Here is an 18,502-nt window from a genome sequence, read left to right as displayed (position 1 = left end):
GCGCGCACGTTAACGCTACCACTGATGCGATGGAATTGACTTTTTGGAATGTCGAAATGGGAAACGAGAGGTTAGCGCTATTCGAGTCGCCGGAAGGCAGTGCTGTCGGTTCTTCAATGTTTCCTGATTTTCGTCGATTTTAACGAGTCGAACGCCGTGCCGAATGTTAGTGCATTGTTATTGCACTTCGCTGAATATCGCTGCAGGTGTTGTTATTGATATAGAAATGATTCGAATTGTCAACGTTTAATTGGGGGAATCGTAATTCGATTTGGCTGGCATTCGACGTGGAAAGGGAGTGAATGATATTCTTTCTAGCTATTACAGAATTTAATTTAGTTTGCGACTTAGCTTAGAAATATTTGGCATTCGACGTGTTAAGGGATTAAATAATATTCTTTCTAGCTACCACAGAATTTAACCCTTTACACTCGAGAGGTGACTCTCAGTCACCACTTGGTTTGATACAGTAAAATTATAAAGTTTGGTGTTTAACACTAAACTTTGTATAACGTGTCACTATGTGAAATATCAAAGTACAATACTTTCGTCCCTTAATTTATCGATTAAATTATTTATATTAGTCGCAACTTATAAAACTTTCGAGTGCAAAGGGTTAATTTAGTTTGCGACTTAGTCTTCGAAATATTTGGCATTCGTCGTGTTAAGGGATTAAATAATATTCTTTATAACTACCACAGAATCTAATTTAGTTTTCGACTTAGTCTTCGAAATATTTGGCATTCGTCGTGTTAAGGGATTAAATAATATTCTTTCTAGCTACCACAGAATCTAATTTAGTTTGCGACTTAGTCATCGAAAGATGAAAGTTTCATCCCTAAATGCCGCGATTCTTCCGCAAAGGGTTAACATTAAGCGATCGACATACCTGCGGACCACTGTCCTGCGACATCAATTGCAGAGCCAAGTCGCATCCTCTGGAGAACTGGAGCAGCCTGGCAGCCAGCGGCGGGTTCTTCGCGTTTCCGGCGTGCGTGGAGTTCCTCAAGGCCGTCCATTGCCTGAGCGCCTCTTTGTCCTGCTCGACCCTTCGCTTCAGCTCCGACAGGAGACTTTCTAAGCCGCTCGGGTCCCCGACTTTCTCCAGCGTGTTCAGCAGGCTCTGATTATCGATCAGCCGCTGCTGGATCTCGCTGTACTTCAGCGAAAGTTGCCGCTGATGGGAGGCAGCCTGCACGCCGTGGTCTGCTGCGAACACGATCGGACGAGCCGCGTCACTTTCGGTCGGAAGAGCACGACAGAACGGTGCCGAGTAATCTAGTCTGGGGCAGACCGCGATACGAGAAACTCAACGCTCTTACCGGAATAACCTCGACAGACACCTTTCGAAATTTTTAATTAACCCTTTGCATTCGAGAGCTGACTCTCAGTCATCACTCGATTTGACACAGTGAAACTATAGACTGTGATATTTAATGTTAAACCTTGTATAAAAAGTTTCTTGACCTAACCAAGACCTAACCAAACTATGTAAGGCTGGGGGAACATTTTTTGAAAATAAACGCCTTTATCTATTTAAAGTCTGATATTCAATATTAAAATCCATTTAACGTAATTATCCATGATACGTTAAAATAGAATAGTTCTATCCCTTAATTTCTATGTTATCTATATTAATACTAATTATGAAACATATCATTGATATTTCACTAGAAAATCAGGAATATATCTAGCGAAATAATTCTCGAGTGCAAAGGGTTAAAATTTCAGGTGTCCTTTGACACCCTTAGAAACAGCGTTAAGACGATTGGTTCGCGGTTGACCTCTGGCACTGACCGTGTTTATTAATCGTTTTGTACTGGAACGAGATCGATGTACAAGACGTTAGCGATTTCATAGCGAAAGCAGCTCAAGAGGTTAACCATCGACACCGATGACCGCGGCGTGACCCCGAGAGGCTCGAATAACGAAGGAGGTCGTCCACGAATTGTCATTCTTCGTCATCGATTGGTTCCAAAGCACGCTAAAAAACGCGACGACAGGACCGGGCCCCGAGAAATCGGCAATTTCCGGCCGTCCGATCGATTCGCTGATAATTCGTCGAACGGAGTCGCGAGCGAATAATTCCATTTCTCTTTCCCGCTCGGGCGCTCCCGGTCGAGCCCGGTTTCATGCTTTTATACGCGGCCCACCCGCCCGTTCGTTCAATTATCCAGCAATTCGAGGGCCGAATTAATCCTGAATCGCGAGAAATTCGCCGTCGATTCGAATCAAAACGAATCTCGCCGTGAACTTTCTCAAATACGACCATCTCTTTTCCTTGCGTTCGTCTGATGCGCCTCATTCCCGGAACATCCGAGGAACAACGGTCGAACGAGGAATGTAACCGGATTCTCCGTGTGAACGCGAGAAAATTCGATACCTCGGGGAATCCCGACGAGATCGAACGTCGATCGTCACAGCGGTACACGCCGGTTTCTTGCAGCGACGAAGTTAATGGCTCGCCCGATAGTTAGTCGACTTCTGGGAGTAATCTGCGTGCAGGAAAGTCTTTCACCGATAGCGAAACATCGAATAACCGCAACCTCCGCCCAGCATTCGACGTTGTAGTCCGCGTTCACAGATAAAGAGAACGCAGAGTACCGGAAACTTTCGAGAGTCTATCGATTCCCAGACGAACCTCCTCCTCGTCGATCGGTTCTCTCTAACAGCGCCGATCCGCCCGACCCGGCTAAGTGGAACTGGCCCGGAGCGACGCGAAAGGACGAGCGAGACGGTCGCGCGTCCCGCCGACATCAGACGAAGGTAATCGGATCGGGAACGGCACATCCGATCGGGTGTCGCGTGAACTTTCGGACTTTCTCTCGCCCGCGATTCCGCGAGTTTCTCGGTGTCCTCCCGAGAGGAGCCTACCTTTGTGCGTCCTGGCGTGCTTCCCGAAGCTCTCGATCTTGTGCACGGCCAGCTTGTACGCGTCGATCCTGTTCTCCAGCTCCTCCTTGAGCACCGTCGGCAGAGGGAGCAGATTCGGCGCGGTGACCGCGTCGGAATTGCCGGACTGCGAGGAGGGCACGAGGCCGTGCTTGCCCAGCCCCTCGACGGCCCTCTCCAGCGCTCTCTTCCTAGCCAGCAGCGTGTTCCTGGCGTTGGGAGCCAGCCTGCCGACCGCGGCCAGCAGCTTGCACCAGATCCTCAGGCGGAAGTGGTCCTGGCTGGTCGAGATCAGGTGCACGATCTTCCAGAGCACCTGCTCGACGCGGAGGATCTTCGCGTCGTTGACGTTCAGCTCCGCCAGTCGCGCGTACAGCGCCTCCAGCAGGGCCAGGCTGTGCGGCAGCGTCTCGATCAACAGGTCCACGGGGATGTCCGGCAGGGTGGCCTTCAGGGTGTAGTGCGGCAGCTTCGCGAGCAGCCCGGCGGCCTCTCGGTACTGCCTTCCCTCGTACAACCGCAGCAGACTGTTCAAAGGAAACCTCTCGATAGATCGTCCTTCTAGAAACAGGGATCGACGCGGTCCGCGGGTCCCTCGTCGCGGTTTAATCCGCTATTTATCGTCGCGGATTATCCGAGTTAATGTCCGGAATGCGCTCAGAATATATCGCTAACTCGATTCCCCGCTAATCGATCGACAGAGGCGAATTCTCCCGCGGCGCGAACCGTACGAGCGACGACGGACGATTTATCGGCTCAAACGCATTCGAAATCCGCGTCCCGGGCTCTCCTCGGTTCGCCGGCGCCGCGAACGCGGAACAAACCCGATTATGCGCATACTCGATTAGCGGCCGTTCAATGGCCGATTACGCGTCTCGCAATTCATCCGTTCGACCGGCAAACGGCCGGCGGGACGCGGCGAGGGAGGACTCCCATCGATTCGACGTTTACGTACCTCCTCAGCGCCATCCGCGGGTTAGAGCCTTCGTCCTCCTGCAGGCCGAGCTTGCCCACCTGGAACTGCGAGCCGGGGCCCCATACTAGCCTCTGGATGGGGTTCCTGGGCCGCTCCGGCCTGATCCGCTCGCAGGAGTTCAGCGCGGCTGCCGGCGCCGTTCTTCTGCTCATCTCGGCTCGTTGAAATATTCCTGCGCGATCTTGTCCCCGAGCTAGCTGGGAGATTGCTGGGAGCAACCCTTACTGGACAGTCTCCTCCCGCGTCGCTCGATTCATCGGAGCTCCGAAATTGATGGTTTCCGCTCCGTGGCAGCAGGATGATCTACGCTCTCCTATGGCTCGCGGTGTCGAACGCTTTCTCGACAATTGCTCAATCTTATCCGACGTCCGCCTCGCTCCGTCTCTCCGGCGGACTTCTCGTTTCCCGGCGAACCGCGCGCGCTGCTCGCTCGCTAAGCGGTCGGATGAATCATCCCGGAGCACGAGGCCCGGCGAGAGAGCAGGATCTCCGTCGCTCTCGCCCTCTCTCCGTCCGCCCAGCGGGAAGATCTCGCCCGGCACGAAACTCGGGCTGGCCTATAGCCTCGGGCCCGACCGGCCCACTTCTTCTTCCTCTGCTTCTTCTTCTCGCGCAGAGATGGACCTGCGAAAGGAACAATTTGGGTGAGCCGCTTCCTTCCCCCGTCCCGCGGGGTGGTCTCGTCGCGGCGCGCCGCGTCACGCCTCGATGGACCACCGCTTTCCCTTCCGCGACGGTGCACAAGCGATCTCGGGGATTTCCCGGAAGGTTTCCGGCAGTTTTCAAGATAGAGTCGTCCGGGAAACCGTGGTATCGAACGAATCGCGATGGAAATGTCGTTGATTCATCGTCGATGATTTTCCGTGCGTCGAGACCATCCAAATATACGGTTCACCGAGTTTCAAATTAAACGAAGCCTACTCGCGACTGGAATTTTTCCGAGAGTCTCCTTTATAATCTAATCTCAATCTCCTTTGTAATCTATCAGCAACCGCAACTAATTTTTATAGTACTCAAAGCGAAAATGAGAAATTGATCTTTTGTTCGCCTTGGTAGAAAATTTGGATGCGTGGAGAATCGAATAATTTCAGGGTGGTTTCTTCAAGATCGATTGAAATATTTAATATCATAACTGGTGCGATATCGGAGCCTACAGAGTTCAAAGGGTTAAATTCGATTCATCGGCCGGAAAACGCAGCGGGCACGGTGCACCGGAGGTTCCAGTAGATTCGCCCGTATCGGTCAGACGCGGCATTGTAGAACGATCATTAACACTGGAACTACTAAATAGGTCGGAACGACCGGATTCTTTTGCAATTACCGAAAGGGAACAGATGCCCTGGAAAATGAATGATGAAATTGGTTTAGAATAAATCGATTGAAAGCTCAACAGACTGTGTTGGAGTTTCCACAGGAAGATTAGAGAATCTAATAAGAGATACTTTCATCCGAATCTTCCGTTATCTTCGGAAGTTCTGCTCTGCTTTCAAGCTCCCATCGCGTTTCCCGAAGCGAGGACACTACCAAGCGCATAATGTCGCCGGCTACATATAAATATGCAGCTATCTTCGACGCGGCGAGCAACTTCGCGTTTAAATATTGCTATCTATGCTAATCAGCGGACTCCTCGGCGCTTCTGCAGAGACGATATCAAAATTTGCATGAACACGCACACGCTCCGTGTCGCTCGGCAGAGCGCCGCGTCTCCGTTCTGAATTTTAACCGGTTGCGCGGAAAGCATCGAGGATAATTACCTATTTCTCGTCCGACGAGCGTCGTGTCTCGTTGGTCGGCAGGGTAACGGTCGCCGGTGCACCACGAACAGTCACAACTCGCGCAGGACTCGATTCCCGAGGTCCGTCGAGCCCGGAGCACTCGGCTCGCCGCGGAACGGACGCTAAGCTCGGCCGTCTCGACGGAGACGCGCGGCGGATACGCGACGGGGCGAGAGAGATTTTTCGGCGGCCGTGAATCCCGGCTGATCCGGCATGTCTGCGAGACGCGCGAACAACGAAATCCTTGCTCGGCTCCCGGCCAACGAGAGTACGCGGGGCAGGCGGCCCCTCTGAGCTCGACCGGATGGAGGTGGAAGCGCGAGGAATCGCGTGGATGGCTCTCACGAGAGATCGCGCGGCTGCTGGTGGGAAACGGTTCAATCCGCGCGAATATCAACCCCACGGGGATCTCTCTCGCGATCTCCTCTGCGGTCAAGAACCTCTTGTTGCTCTAGGATCCGCGCGGCGAGTCGCGGAGTCGCGTTTCGTCGTCGCAGGGAAAGCGAAAGTCGCCGACAAACACGTTCGCGAGACGATCGCTGATTAATCGTTTAGCCGGGACGCTCCTGTACGAGGTTTCTGAATTTCATTCGGAACAGGAATATTCGGCGAGTAGCGTGACGCGAGAGAAGCGAGCGCCTTCAACGAGAGTTCACGTCGGAGCGTTCAAAGAAAAACGAGGAACATTCTTGCGAGTCGGGAAAGAGAGATGGACAAAGCCGAGGAGGTAGCTGGCTCGGAAAATGGAAATAATGGACACTTAGGGAAACGAGGCTGGCGCAAAGAGCGCCGGGATCTCTCGGACGAGCGGGCCGGGTGAAACGGGGCGAGGCGGAGGCCGCGCGAAAACGAAGAAAGTAAACGGTTTCGAGAGGCGCGCGACAATTACGCCGGCCACGGTTACACCGATCGGCCACCTGTCGCAACTTTCCCGGCGCGGCGCGAAAGAAAACTCTGCGCTACATATCGCGCCGCGGATGCTACGCGAGAGACGACGCATCCGGTCCCGATCGTTTCCCCTCTCGCTCGCTCGCCCGCTCGATCGAGGAGGCGGCCGGCTAATGGCTGTTCCCGCGCGGTCGTTGCATCGTTAAAATATTACACGCTCGGACCGGGGCAGAGCCCGAGACTGCGAGACGGCGGGGACAAAGGAGAGAAGAAACGAACGAGAGGATGTCGACCTACTGTCCTGCATACCGCGCGACGACTACCTGTCACCGCGGGAATCGACGGGCACCGTGCGTGCGGCCGGCCCTCGGCGCGGGGAGCCCTGGGGTTCTCTTTCGGTGTGAATTTCTTCGGATCACCCATGAACGAAGGTGCTAATGGCTTAGAGCAGCTGGCCAGGTAGCTGTTCGAGGCTTCGGACACCTTGGGTTCTCCCGATGTTGCGCGTCCGACGTAATCGCGTTGCGATCTGCAGCTGATCTGTGCGACTGCATTGTAACATGAAAATCAGCCAGCCTGGGGCTGTTTGCGTACATACAGGCTGTGCCACTACCTTTTCACACGTCGTGCCCCGGGAAATCGATGAACCAAAATAAATACCTTCGACGACGAAAGCGACTGTCTCCCGCGCCCCTGTGTCTATCCTTAATTCCGAGCAACCGTTTCGACTGTTACGCGTCTCGCACGAGAATGCCGGCGGACAGCGCGGTCGTCCGTGGACGGAACTCGAGATTCGACTGCGGGTCACCTTCCTGCAGCACGGTTTCGTTCTGACGCGATAACGCGAACTTTGTTACTGCCTCGAGACGCGGACACCTTGGGTTCTCCCAATGCTGCGAGTTCGACGTTATCGCGTTGGGATCGGCAGCCGATCTAAGCGCGATTGCGTCGTTCGTAACACGAAAATCGGCTGTTCGCGTCTGGCAAGGGGGTCGTGACAATCTGTTTTAGAATGGAGAATGCGTGGAGCAACTTGCGATTGTTGCTATTGCTGTCGTTATTGTTATCGTTTATGGCGTATTCTTGTGTATTCTTGTAGTATCGTGGTTCTAAGACAGTGGGACAGCGAGTGTTCCAAGCGCCATAAAAGAGGAAGGACTCGTGGAGACCAGGCCCAGGGGTTGCTGGGTTTTTCCGAAGGATGCGAGGATGATGAGTGCGTGGTGAGAGTGCGGTGTGTTTGAGAATTTGATGCAAGTGTGAGTAAGAAGAATGCTTATGAAGAGAAAAGATCTGTACACTGCCAGCTATATCGTTTCTATTTATTTTATTCAATTATCTATTCCTGTGTTTTTAAAATAAAACATATTTTAAATACTAATAATACCACATTCTTGTATAAACATGAAACGAACAAGTACAAAGTGAACTACAGATCCTTCAAAACCCTTTTCCCACTTTCCACCGCGTAATCTGCGTCAGAAGCGAAGAATACAGCTTTCACCGCAAATTTGCGAAATTAGGATATCTATTCGAGCCCCTTCACGGTTGTCAGGCCGGAGTAATCGGACACGCGGCTATCAGCTCTTAACGTACGTCGGTATTCTTTCCGAGTACACGCGACGATGCTTCACCGCGCGAACCTCGGCGAAGAATGGCGTCGGATTTCATAATGAAACTCGAGAACGGCAGCTACCTTTCCCTGCATAATCTCCGGCGAGCGGCGGGTTTTTCAAGAACGCCGGCCGAATAAGACGGCGAGGAGCGTCGCCGGGAATTGTCCGGTTAATTGGCCGAATTAGCCGCGCGCGGGACGACACGGTAATTTGTTGATCCGGTAATCGAATCGGTGCGGAGCATAACACGATTAAACCGGGCGCGTTGCGAGCGTTGCGAGCGGCGCTCGCTAATGAAATGTTCGTTGTTCCGCGTGTAACAGAGACGGGAAGGAGCGCGAGATAAATCTGCTCGCGTTTATCAGATTTCGGTGCCGGGGGATCCGGGCGCAATTACGCGGCCTCCCGGCGATCGCGGCGTCGATTCCCAACGCGAGGCCGGCTCCCCGTGCGTGGCGCCGCGCGGGTTCATCGCTTAATTAATTAACGATTACGACGTAACGTCTCGGTCGCGTTCGTCCGACCGCCCGCGTCGCCGTCGAATGAATTTCCTCCGATCGAACGTGATTACAGCGCGGCGGGAACGCGGAGAGCCGACCGACGCCGCTGGAAACCGAGAGGATATCCGGTTTCTATGCTCCCGTCGATGTCTCGATTCGATTCTGCGTAAAACATGGAAGAACGAGGAGATCGGAGAGCACCCGTACCGCTCGGTTATAGAGATCTCGCGAATTAACACAAGGGAGAACGTTTTTTCAGGAAAACGCGCCGATCGAGCAAAGCTCGCGAGTAAGGAGGATTAACCCTTTGCACTCAGAAGTTTCTCACTAGAGATTATTAACGATTTTTTCATAAAACAAAGACGTTATCTTGTGAAACTAACTCGAAGAAAATCAGCTTTCAAGGGACGTTTCCCATGGAACTACAGAAAATCGATGGGAGGTGGTTGTTGGTCAAGAGACGGAAATCATTTCTCGCCTGGAACTATCCTTTGCACTCGGATGTTTTTTACTAGAAATATTTAACATTTTTTTACGAGGCGATGTTCTTTGAGACTAATAAGAGAAATCACCAGTACATTGAGGAACAAAGCTATTTTATTCGAATATTTCACGTGTCGAGGCATTATAAGTTCAACATTAAATATCATATTTTCTAGTTTCACTGCGTCGAATCACGTGGCGACTGAGAGTCACCCCCCGAGTGGAGAGGTTTAATATAACAAGGATTAATAATCAGAGATTAAGAATCCCGATGGAACGTGGGCGGGTCAGCCGGGACGCGAGGCATCCGTTATCGCGATCCCGTTGCCCCATAATTTTCGTTTAACTATTCGCGGCGCGTCGTTTAACGATCAACGAGCGCGTGCAACGCGTCAATTAGCATCGGAATTAGAAGCCGCGGGACGCGTGCCGCCTTCGCGTTCCCCTCGTTTCGCCGCGGGACCATCGATATCTCGATCGACCACCGCTTAGAGGGAAACTTTCCCGGAATAAGTTAACGAACTCGGTCGGGCGGGATGCTTTTCGGGGAATATCAGAACTTCATCCCGGTTTTCAGGCCGGGACTCTTCGGTGTGTTTACGACGTGTCGGAGCTCGGGTTTCGATTGAATTATTTCACTTGTTTCCGAACTTTCTCGCGCCTTTCAATTAACCGTTAAAATCTTTGTCTCGCCGAACCAATGTAGAACTGCAATCTGAGCGTAAGTGTTCCTCCTAGTTGTTATTGTAATTAGCGATCTTATCGTAGGGCTACTAAAATAAAAGAAATCTGACCACCTTGGTCCGAAGCATTTTTATACGCTCTTCGCGCCAGACATCTAAGTTCCTCGCGATTCCGCTCGATTTTCGATGCGAACGACTTCGCGTTACGTCCGGTTTTTTACGATTCCGGTTCACCGTGCGTCGACCGGTCTCTTCCGAACCGTTCGTCGAACGGATTCGAGCATGCGAGACGAGGCGCTGGTCGTGCGAGACAACGGAGCTCGGGGGATCGACGCGGACAGGAAAATTGCCGATCGATCCCGTTGCTGGGACGATCCTGTGCTCTCTCGATTCGGATCGATCGGGTGAACTTCGACGGAGGCGGCTTGGAGGGAGCGTAGAGGGATTTATTAGAGCAAAGTGCACGACACAGGAGTTACAGTAACAAAACTTGATAATGCAGACGGTTCGCCCTTTTGTATGTCGATACTTGGGGCCTGAGAGACGGTCCAGGCCCATTGACTAATTCATGACCAAGGGGACCACCAGGACCTGGGTCACGTACTCGTCCGAAGAGTTTTCCTTTTTAGAAAAGCAACTGAGGAAAAGCAGTTAGTCGCCGTTCGTTAGAGCCACATCGCGTAATAAATATATTTAACCTGACTACGGACTTAGTTTTTATTTTAGCCCTACAGAATCTACGATAAAGGCAAACCTACAATTATCTACGAATATTCTTGAAAGTGATTCGTCGAAGATTTCTCGACGAGGGAAGCGAATGACGCACCCGCTCGTCGTAACGAGCAGCGATTCACGGTCGCGGAAGCGTTCCTCGTCGGCTTGCCGATCCGCCTGTCGGTCGGGCGTAATCAGCGAGCGTTCCCGATCGAACGTGCCTCGCAGCCCGATATCGCGAGGATCCGCGGTGCATCCTTCGTCACGAATTTCGGGTACTCGGCCCCGTTCGACAAGTTTTTATTTTAGCCCTACAGAATCAAGATCATTTTCCCTAGCACAAACTACTTAACTCATTACGCAAATGAAAAAATCTTCGGTTTTGTCCACAGGTGTGCGGTCGATCGACGGATCGAAAGACGCGAGCAAAAAGTCGGGAAGAGATCGGAAGTGAAACCGCCCTCTGGATTCTCGGAGGTGTTCAAGCGTGCGTGCGTGCGTGCGTGTTCAGGTTTACGTGTGTTTGTCCCCGGTATCGACGAGGAGCTGCATCGCATCCCGATTCGGCCGATATTCCGAGAATGCGCCGGCCATTTACGAAAATGACGTCCGCCTCTGCCCTCCATTACGCGTCCCCCTCGCGTCCCCGGCGCCCAGCCTCGGAGACATTACTTTTTTATCACGAGCGCCGGCTTTGTTGTCCCAGAAGCTTCTTCCTCTTCTTCTCCTCCATTGAAAACCCGATGGAAATTACGTTAGCCCGAGCCCGGATAAACGTCTTGTCCCCTGCTCTCTCGGTTTGCATCCCGCCGATGATCGATCGCCGGAGCCTTAGGCCCGATACACACCATCGGCCCGCTCCGGACTCCTCTCTCGCCTATTGTTCTCGACGATTGAACGAGATCTGACTCATTTCGATAAGCTCATTCGTATCAGTGTATTTACGCGTCTAAGCTAATGATATGTAAAACGTGAATATGGAGTATTCTGTGTGCATTCTTCTAATGTTTCGAATTAACCCTTTGCACTCGGATGTTTCTTAGTAGAAATATTTACCATTTCTTTAGGCGAAGACGTTCTCTGAGACTAATTCGAAGAGAAATCAGTACATTGAGGAACAAAGCTTTATTCCAATGTTTCACGTATCGAGGCATTATACAAGGTTTAACATAAATATCACAGTCTATAGTTTTACTGTGTCAAATCGAGCGATGACTGACAGTCACCTCTCAAAGCGTTAATTTGTAGGAAGGAAACCGAAAGAAGGGGCGCTGGAGATTCGGAGGATGTATTTTGGGGAGCGCGAAAGGTGACACAGTCTACGGTGTCTCAATCTAATCTTTCAATTTCCCAAAAATTTCCCAAAAATTGGGAAAACCCTACTTCCCCGCTTAATGCCTCGATACGTGAAACATTGGAATAAAGTTTTGTTCCTCAATGTACTGGTGATATCTCTTCTCACCTTCTTTCGCGCTGCCCAAAATACATCTTCCGAATCTCCAACGCCTGAATCGGTTTCCTTCCAACATAAGCAATGCTTCCAGATCCCAGCCTCTTTTCGGGAGTGCTCCAGCGTGCCGTGCAACACAGCTAATCATCGAATGTCATAGCGATCGAGCCGTCGCTCTCGGCCGGAGCGGAATTCTTCCCGAGCCGGGACAGTTTCCCACGCGTGTACTCGTTACGACTAGTCGCGGCTCGCAGCCTCGAGCAGCTGTCGCGTATTATTCCGTCACGGTCGACGGCTGCAGCGGGATTCACGGGGAAATCCGAGTCGGAACCGATATCTCGATTATTCCAAAATCGCCGTTGATTCGCGTCGACTCGGCTCGGCGGGTCGATACGGGATGAAGAGGAGAAGAGAGCGCGTCCCCGTCGCGGCCGATAGTTTCCCGATGCATTATGGATTTACAATGAGACGGGTCACCGTGATAAACAGGTACGGCCGCGTGAAAGCCTACGGTGCGCTCGGAAGCTCTCGAACGGACCCCGCTCGCCGCTCGACCCCCGCCGAGACTGTTAATGCGCCCGGGGAATTAATCGACGGAGCGTTTAGCCTGCCCCTCCGCGAAGGAGATCGGGAATTAACGAAACGACGGCTCGAGCGAACGGAATCGGAGGCGACGAAAGTTTCGCCGCGATCGAAAGTTGCTGGGAGTAACCGTCGCGCGGATGACGCCACGAAATATTATTAACCGGCCGGCGAACGCGGCAGTCGCCCGGGGCATGTCCTAGCGAGAAATTACCTCGAGTCGTCGTTGTAACGTGTATCCGGTGTTTACGATGTTTACTCGACGGCCGCACGCGCGGAGTTTCCAGGCAACTTTCCCTCGAGCGAGTCTCATTCGCCTCTCGTTCGAATGTCCGCGTCGCGACGAGTCGTTGCTCGGAAGAGCTGGTTCCGATAAGATAGCTGTAATTAGCACGAAAAATAACGAGAGAGGAGACGATGGCTGACCGATAGAACTCGCATTCGACGCGAAGCGATTTGCGTTCGCGAGCAGCGCGGTTCTCGAGTTAGGCAAAGCGGCGAAGAGTTCAAGATCCGCGGAGACGACGTCGCCGGCAGTAATTCCCAATTACCGTTAATGCGCCGCGGTATAAAGCATAATCAACGCGCGCGCCGCGGGTAATTAAACGGGAGGATCCAGCGGAAGTATGGGAAATTCATGTCTTCCTTGTTAACCGGGCTCGAACTTTTTCTATTCCCGCGGCCCGTTTTTTCCCCGGCGGCGCGCGACGGATAATGGCCGACGCTATCAATCATCCGAAACAGGCCGCGAAAGTTTCGCCGTCCGGACGGTCGTTCCCCGAGGCGCGTCGATTCTTTTAACCGGCGAATTTTCTCGGTAAACAGCGTTATTCGCGAGCCTCGAATCGAGTATTAATCTTGTTCGAATGGAAATCCGACGGCGCTCGTTTCCCAGCGGCGAGAGCTCTTCGTTACACAGGAAAATCGAGCGGCACTCCTGGATTCGAGGGAACTGATAACGTTTAACCCTTCGCGTTAATAATATTCCTTCCCGGGAGATCAATACGACTTCTCGACGGTTCAACGGTCGAACCGCTCGAGGAATCTCCGTTTTTTCTCGATCGCGCAGCGGAGCGGAATCCGATGAAAGGATTCGAGGCTCCGCGTTAATGGAGAGTCGGGGATCAAAGGAAATCGAGGCGCAGACGATTCGTTTCGCGCTCGTCTCAGCCGGCGAGCTTCGTTGCGCCCGGAAGATCGATCGTTCCTTCCTGCTCGTCGTTCTTGCCTCGCGGCGGATTCTTTCCGCCGAACGTTCGCAAATTGGGTCGCGAACGCTTCGATAAGCGTTATCGCGGCGGCGTTACGTACCCGGTCGACGCCTCTATCTTCGTTAACGATTTAGGCTCGTCGTTGCCAACACGATTCCAACGTTTCCAACGGCGTTGCAGCTTAATCGAGGCTTCCTTCGAGCACGGCACTCGAAAAATCGGATATCGCCGAGTTCCCGGGGAATCCGCCGAGAAAGAAACTTCCCGAGAAGTTTCAACGATTTCAATTTCTATTCCTTCTGCACTCGCGAGTCTCGTAACGAAAGTTTCCTGTCCGCGGGCACGCATTGTTCGGTTCGAATCGCACGGCGGTCCAACGCGCGACTGCGATCGAAAGCGGCGCTGATAAGATCCGCGGTTTAGGAACGGTAGCTTTAAAAGTTTCCTCTCGACGCTGGAGCGACTCAACTTCCCTCGCGTAACCGGAGTCGCGTCGCGAAAACAATCCGAAATTCCGTCGCTTTCGCCGAGTTACGAGTTTATCGTGCTTGAAATCCGCTCCCGTCCGAATGTTCGCCCGTTAAACGTACTCCCGCGGAAATCGACGCCGAGGAATCGGATTAACAAAGGAATTCCGCAGCTGCGGACGGTTCCAGTCTCGAGTTCGCTCTTAGTCTCGCGGGCAGCTTCGTCGTCCGGGAGGGCGATATTGCGACAGTGCCGAACGCGAGGCGAATATCAGCGAAGATCGCGGCGCGATCGAAGCTCCGAATGCCCGAACGACGGGGACGTGATGCGATTTCGAAGTTATTAACACCGATATCGACGGCGCGGTATAATTAGCTCGGAGATAGTTCGACGGAACGCCGGCGGAACGGGCGAAAAACGGTGGGAAGATAGAGCCGAATAGAATATAGACGAGTTAACTCGTCGCTCCCCGGTTAACAGGTTAAAGCCGGCAGAAATAGGTTGCGCCGGCGAGGAGGGCTCGTAGGCAGGGGCTCGTGTGTCGTGGACGAGGTCTCGTGATCGATAGGGTCTAACCCGCCACCACCACCGACGCCGCTCCGCCACCATAGCCCGCACGTACGTACACTCGCGTTGTTCTCCGCTGTTTACCAATACACCTTGCCGAGCGCATAACACGATACAGGTAAATACAGAGGGAGAGAGAGAGGGAGAGAGGGAGAAGCTCGGTCATCCCCTCCCGCCAAGTGCACCGGAGCTTTCTTCGTGTTTACCGACACCCGACTCGTTAAACAATCTCTAGCCGAGTGCATCTGCGACTCTTTCGCGACGACGCGCCGTTCAAAAATATTTGCTCGAACGACGAACTCGCCTTCCGAACAAAGACTGACTCGGAAAATCACGAACTCGCCTCTCACCTTCGAATCGGCAGCGACCGATTGCTTTCGAACTTTAATACCGTCCGCGTCCGAATCGACGAACCGTGCTCCTCGAGGCGACAGAGCCGAGCGCGCTCCCGTCGGTCAACATTTGCATGCGCGACGCCGAAGCCCCGAATCCTCCGAGGTAGTTAGCGGACCCCGAACTAATTAGACCGACATAAATCGGCCGACCGATCTCCCTTTCCCAGCCAACTACCACCGACACCGACGAGCCGCCCGTAAACGCGGCGAACGACGTTCCGTATCAAGCGACACGGCCATCTCCAGCTTTACGACGGCTCGCGGCGCGTATCCGCGTCGCCTAGGGCTCTCCCTCGGCCGCGTTAAACTTTAACGCTCCGCGAAACGTCCTCGACTGCTGGAAGTCCTCGGCTCTCGGACAGGACACCGTGAAATTCACTTCGACGCGGACTCCTCCGGCCGGAGCTCGTAAAAATCGGCGGACTCGCGGCTTGCGAGCCGCGATACCGGCGTCCGCGCCGCTTCTTTCCGGTCGGAGAGCGGTTTTAGCATCCACTCCGACGGGATGAGGCGCGGCGAGCCACTCGACGCGCCGTTTACTTTACGGCGCCGCGAAATCGCTCCTCGCGTTTATCGGGACGCGATCTCTCGCGGCCGGCCCTCTTCCGCCTCATCTTTGCGCCGCGAGTGCGGTCGGTTCTTCGTTTACACTACCGATGGTTAACCTCCTCGAGGATATTGGCACATGCGTACGGTACTTCGTTTATTAACGCTGAAACTATGGAGCGATCACAGTGATTTCCCCATAACGTCTTGGAAAACAAAAACGTGTTCCTCGAGGTTCGAAGCGTCTGGCACTGAGATATTCATGCAATTATACGGACCTCGTTTGTATTTTTTCATAAGAGCATCCTTCCAGTTTTGATAATTCCGAAATACATTTCTAGGTCAGCTCGACTAGTCCGGTAGTAAAGTCCATCGGACGGATGGGGAAAAACTCGGACGCTTTTCCTCGTGTTTTTCATAACCGCCACCGTCCGTGTTTGTTGTTCAATTCCATCGGTTAGAACAAAATAGACTACGGAAACTAAAGTCATCCTTGCCGTTCTCAAAACGAGTCTCTTCCGCACTGTGCTCTATTATCTCTAGAAAACTATGTTCCTATGAACGAGAATTGTAGCTTCAGAACGAAGTATCGCAACGCAACTTGAACCGTTACTAAATGATATTTAACCCTTTGCACTCGGGAGGTGACTCTGTCACCACTTGATTTACAGTGAAGCTACAACGTTCGATATTTAATACTCTACTTCATACAATGCATCAATCCGAGAAATATCGACGTAAAATATCTTTGTCCATCAATTCGCGTGAATTTCACATCGAGTTGGTTCCACAAAATATCGTCTTCGTCTGATCAGAAAACGTAGAAATATTTCTAGTGAGAAACGTCGGAGTGCGAAGGGTTAAAACAGTCGATTCCCGTAAATCGAGCGTTAAGCTTCAATCTGTAAAAGAAGTGTTCAATGCTCGATCTCGTCGTTCCTTTTTCATTCCTCGTCTCCCGCGGAAGGCGAGAAATTTCCCGGTCGGTCTTTTTCGTTTGTTTTGAAAACGTTTTCCCATGCATGCGAGTAAGTGCACGCGCGGAGGATCCGTGACGTAACGGAGCCGGTCGCGCGTGCACGGTTCTCTCTCTCTGTCTCTCTCTCTCTCTTTCTCTCTGGTCGAGTGGCAGCGCGCCGCTCAATCGCTGCCGTCTATTTTAACGCGACGACAATAGCTCGGCTCCTTTTTTTCTGGAACGAACAGCTTCGCGCCGCGGCAGAAATTGCCTCGGTCTGCGGGACGGCGCATCGTGTAGCTATCCGACTCGGGAAAGGGTTTCCTCCTTCGATTCTCGTCGCCTGGGACGAACGGCGTGCACTGTTATGGCTATTGGACCGTGTAACAGGTGCGAGGACGATTCCATTCCGATATAATAAACCCAGACATGGTTCTCGATCGAGAACGATCCCTCGGAACCGCGATATTGTTCTCCCGGAGGGCAGGAACGAACCCCGCTCCGCAAAATCGTCGATTTTCCCTGGGAAACATCTTTCCTCCGAGGAAAGACAGCGTTGCACTTTACAACTCCATTTCTCCCAGCTATCCCGCGTCTGTTCTGCACTATGCGTTACGTGGAACGTAAAGTAGAAAATAGAATATTGATGTATTTAAGTTACAAAGAGCAACGAGGGAGGAACCTCGACGTCCCGCGAGCACGTAAGACGACTTAACACGTTCATGGACGTGAATGCTGCAGCGTTCATTTTCATTGCGATGCGGGATGACGTGAATGGTGTAGCATTGAAATTTATAAGCCACACTGTCGTGAGTTTCATTCTATACAGCCTTAACTTTCGGAAATTCCGCACTTTAACCCTTCGCGAAGTGTTCTTGGTTTCTCAGTTTGAGGTTCACGTCGACGTTAGTTCGTTCAGTTACAGCTTAATACGACGCTCTATTTATTCAAGAATATTCGGGAGTCATTGAAACGTTACCTTTAAATGGTACAATTGTGATACTACAAATAAACATAGAAAAAATTGTTAAAACAGGTGAAAGTTACAATAAATTAGGGTTCTTAACCATCGGAGTACGTTACTCGCAGTTTCCGTTTTCGCGGCTCATTAAAATTTTCACATTCGAACATTCAACATTTCTACTAATCGTACGTCTTCGAGAAACGTCGCTAATCGAACGACCGACGACAGCTTCCAGCTGAACGCTCGTGCCGCTCGAAAAACGGAGCGACGTGGAGTTCTAAGCTTCATGGCGCAATAAAGACGCTATTACGCCGCTTGCAGCAACGATTGCTACACCTGTTACCCGTGAGAACCGCGTTCCATCCACCCCGCTGATTCGCGTGCAACGCGAACGGTACCTGGGTCCTGGGGAGCAGCGCGTTCCCGCGTCGGATCGGCTCTCGGTATTGCACCGTGCAGCGTCGATTCGTTCCATTCATTCTGGCGTTGTCTATCTCGGCGAAGCCGCGCTCGGGGGAGGAGACGCCGGGGAGCGAGATCGTCCGGGGCATGCGCGATCGCGAGGCCAGCCGATGCATTCAAGATTTAGCCGGCGGTGTCGTCGTTGAAGCGGGCGGCGCGGCTAACCTCGTTCTGAATCAAGTTGTTCGGTCGGCGAGCACGGCCAATCGAGAACGTTTGCGGTCGGTGAATGACTGGTTCGAACCTCGGTGCGCGCCTCTGCTCGTCAAAGCGCGCGTCCGACACACGGACGACACACAGGCGCTCGCCGGACGGAGCTTCTACCCTACAGGCTGCTCTTCCTTGGGCTCCCTCACCCTCTTTCCTGGCCGA

General features: G+C 52.5%; 1 protein-coding gene across 6 annotated transcripts in view; it reads right to left on the bottom strand.

The window, feature by feature from the left end:
• LOC116433441 (uncharacterized) overlaps nucleotides 1-18,502 on the bottom strand; it is a 102,524-nt gene that overhangs the window by 11,897 nt on the left and 72,125 nt on the right. For 4 of the 6 annotated variants that reach the window (XM_031991527.2, XM_031991529.2, XM_031991528.2 and 1 more), the window contains 3 exons: nucleotides 3,848-4,492; nucleotides 2,875-3,419; nucleotides 890-1,209 (listed from right to left, as the gene is read on the bottom strand). In XM_031991527.2, coding sequence (XP_031847387.2) covers nucleotides 890-1,209; nucleotides 2,875-3,419; nucleotides 3,848-4,020 — 1,038 coding nt within the window. In that variant the 5' untranslated portion in view covers nucleotides 4,021-4,492. Of the gene's footprint in view, nucleotides 1-889; nucleotides 1,210-2,874; nucleotides 3,420-3,847; nucleotides 4,493-5,622; nucleotides 5,841-18,502 lie in introns of those variants that run through there. The other 2 variants (XM_031991532.2, XM_076373234.1) reach the window with 2 other exon arrangements.

This window comes from Nomia melanderi, chromosome 13, assembly GCF_051020985.1.
Source record: "Nomia melanderi isolate GNS246 chromosome 13, iyNomMela1, whole genome shotgun sequence".
Classification (NCBI taxonomy): Eukaryota; Metazoa; Arthropoda; class Insecta; order Hymenoptera; family Halictidae; genus Nomia; species Nomia melanderi.
The sequence above is the reverse complement of the archived record's forward strand: the minus strand, read 5'-3'. Positions and strand labels throughout refer to the sequence as shown.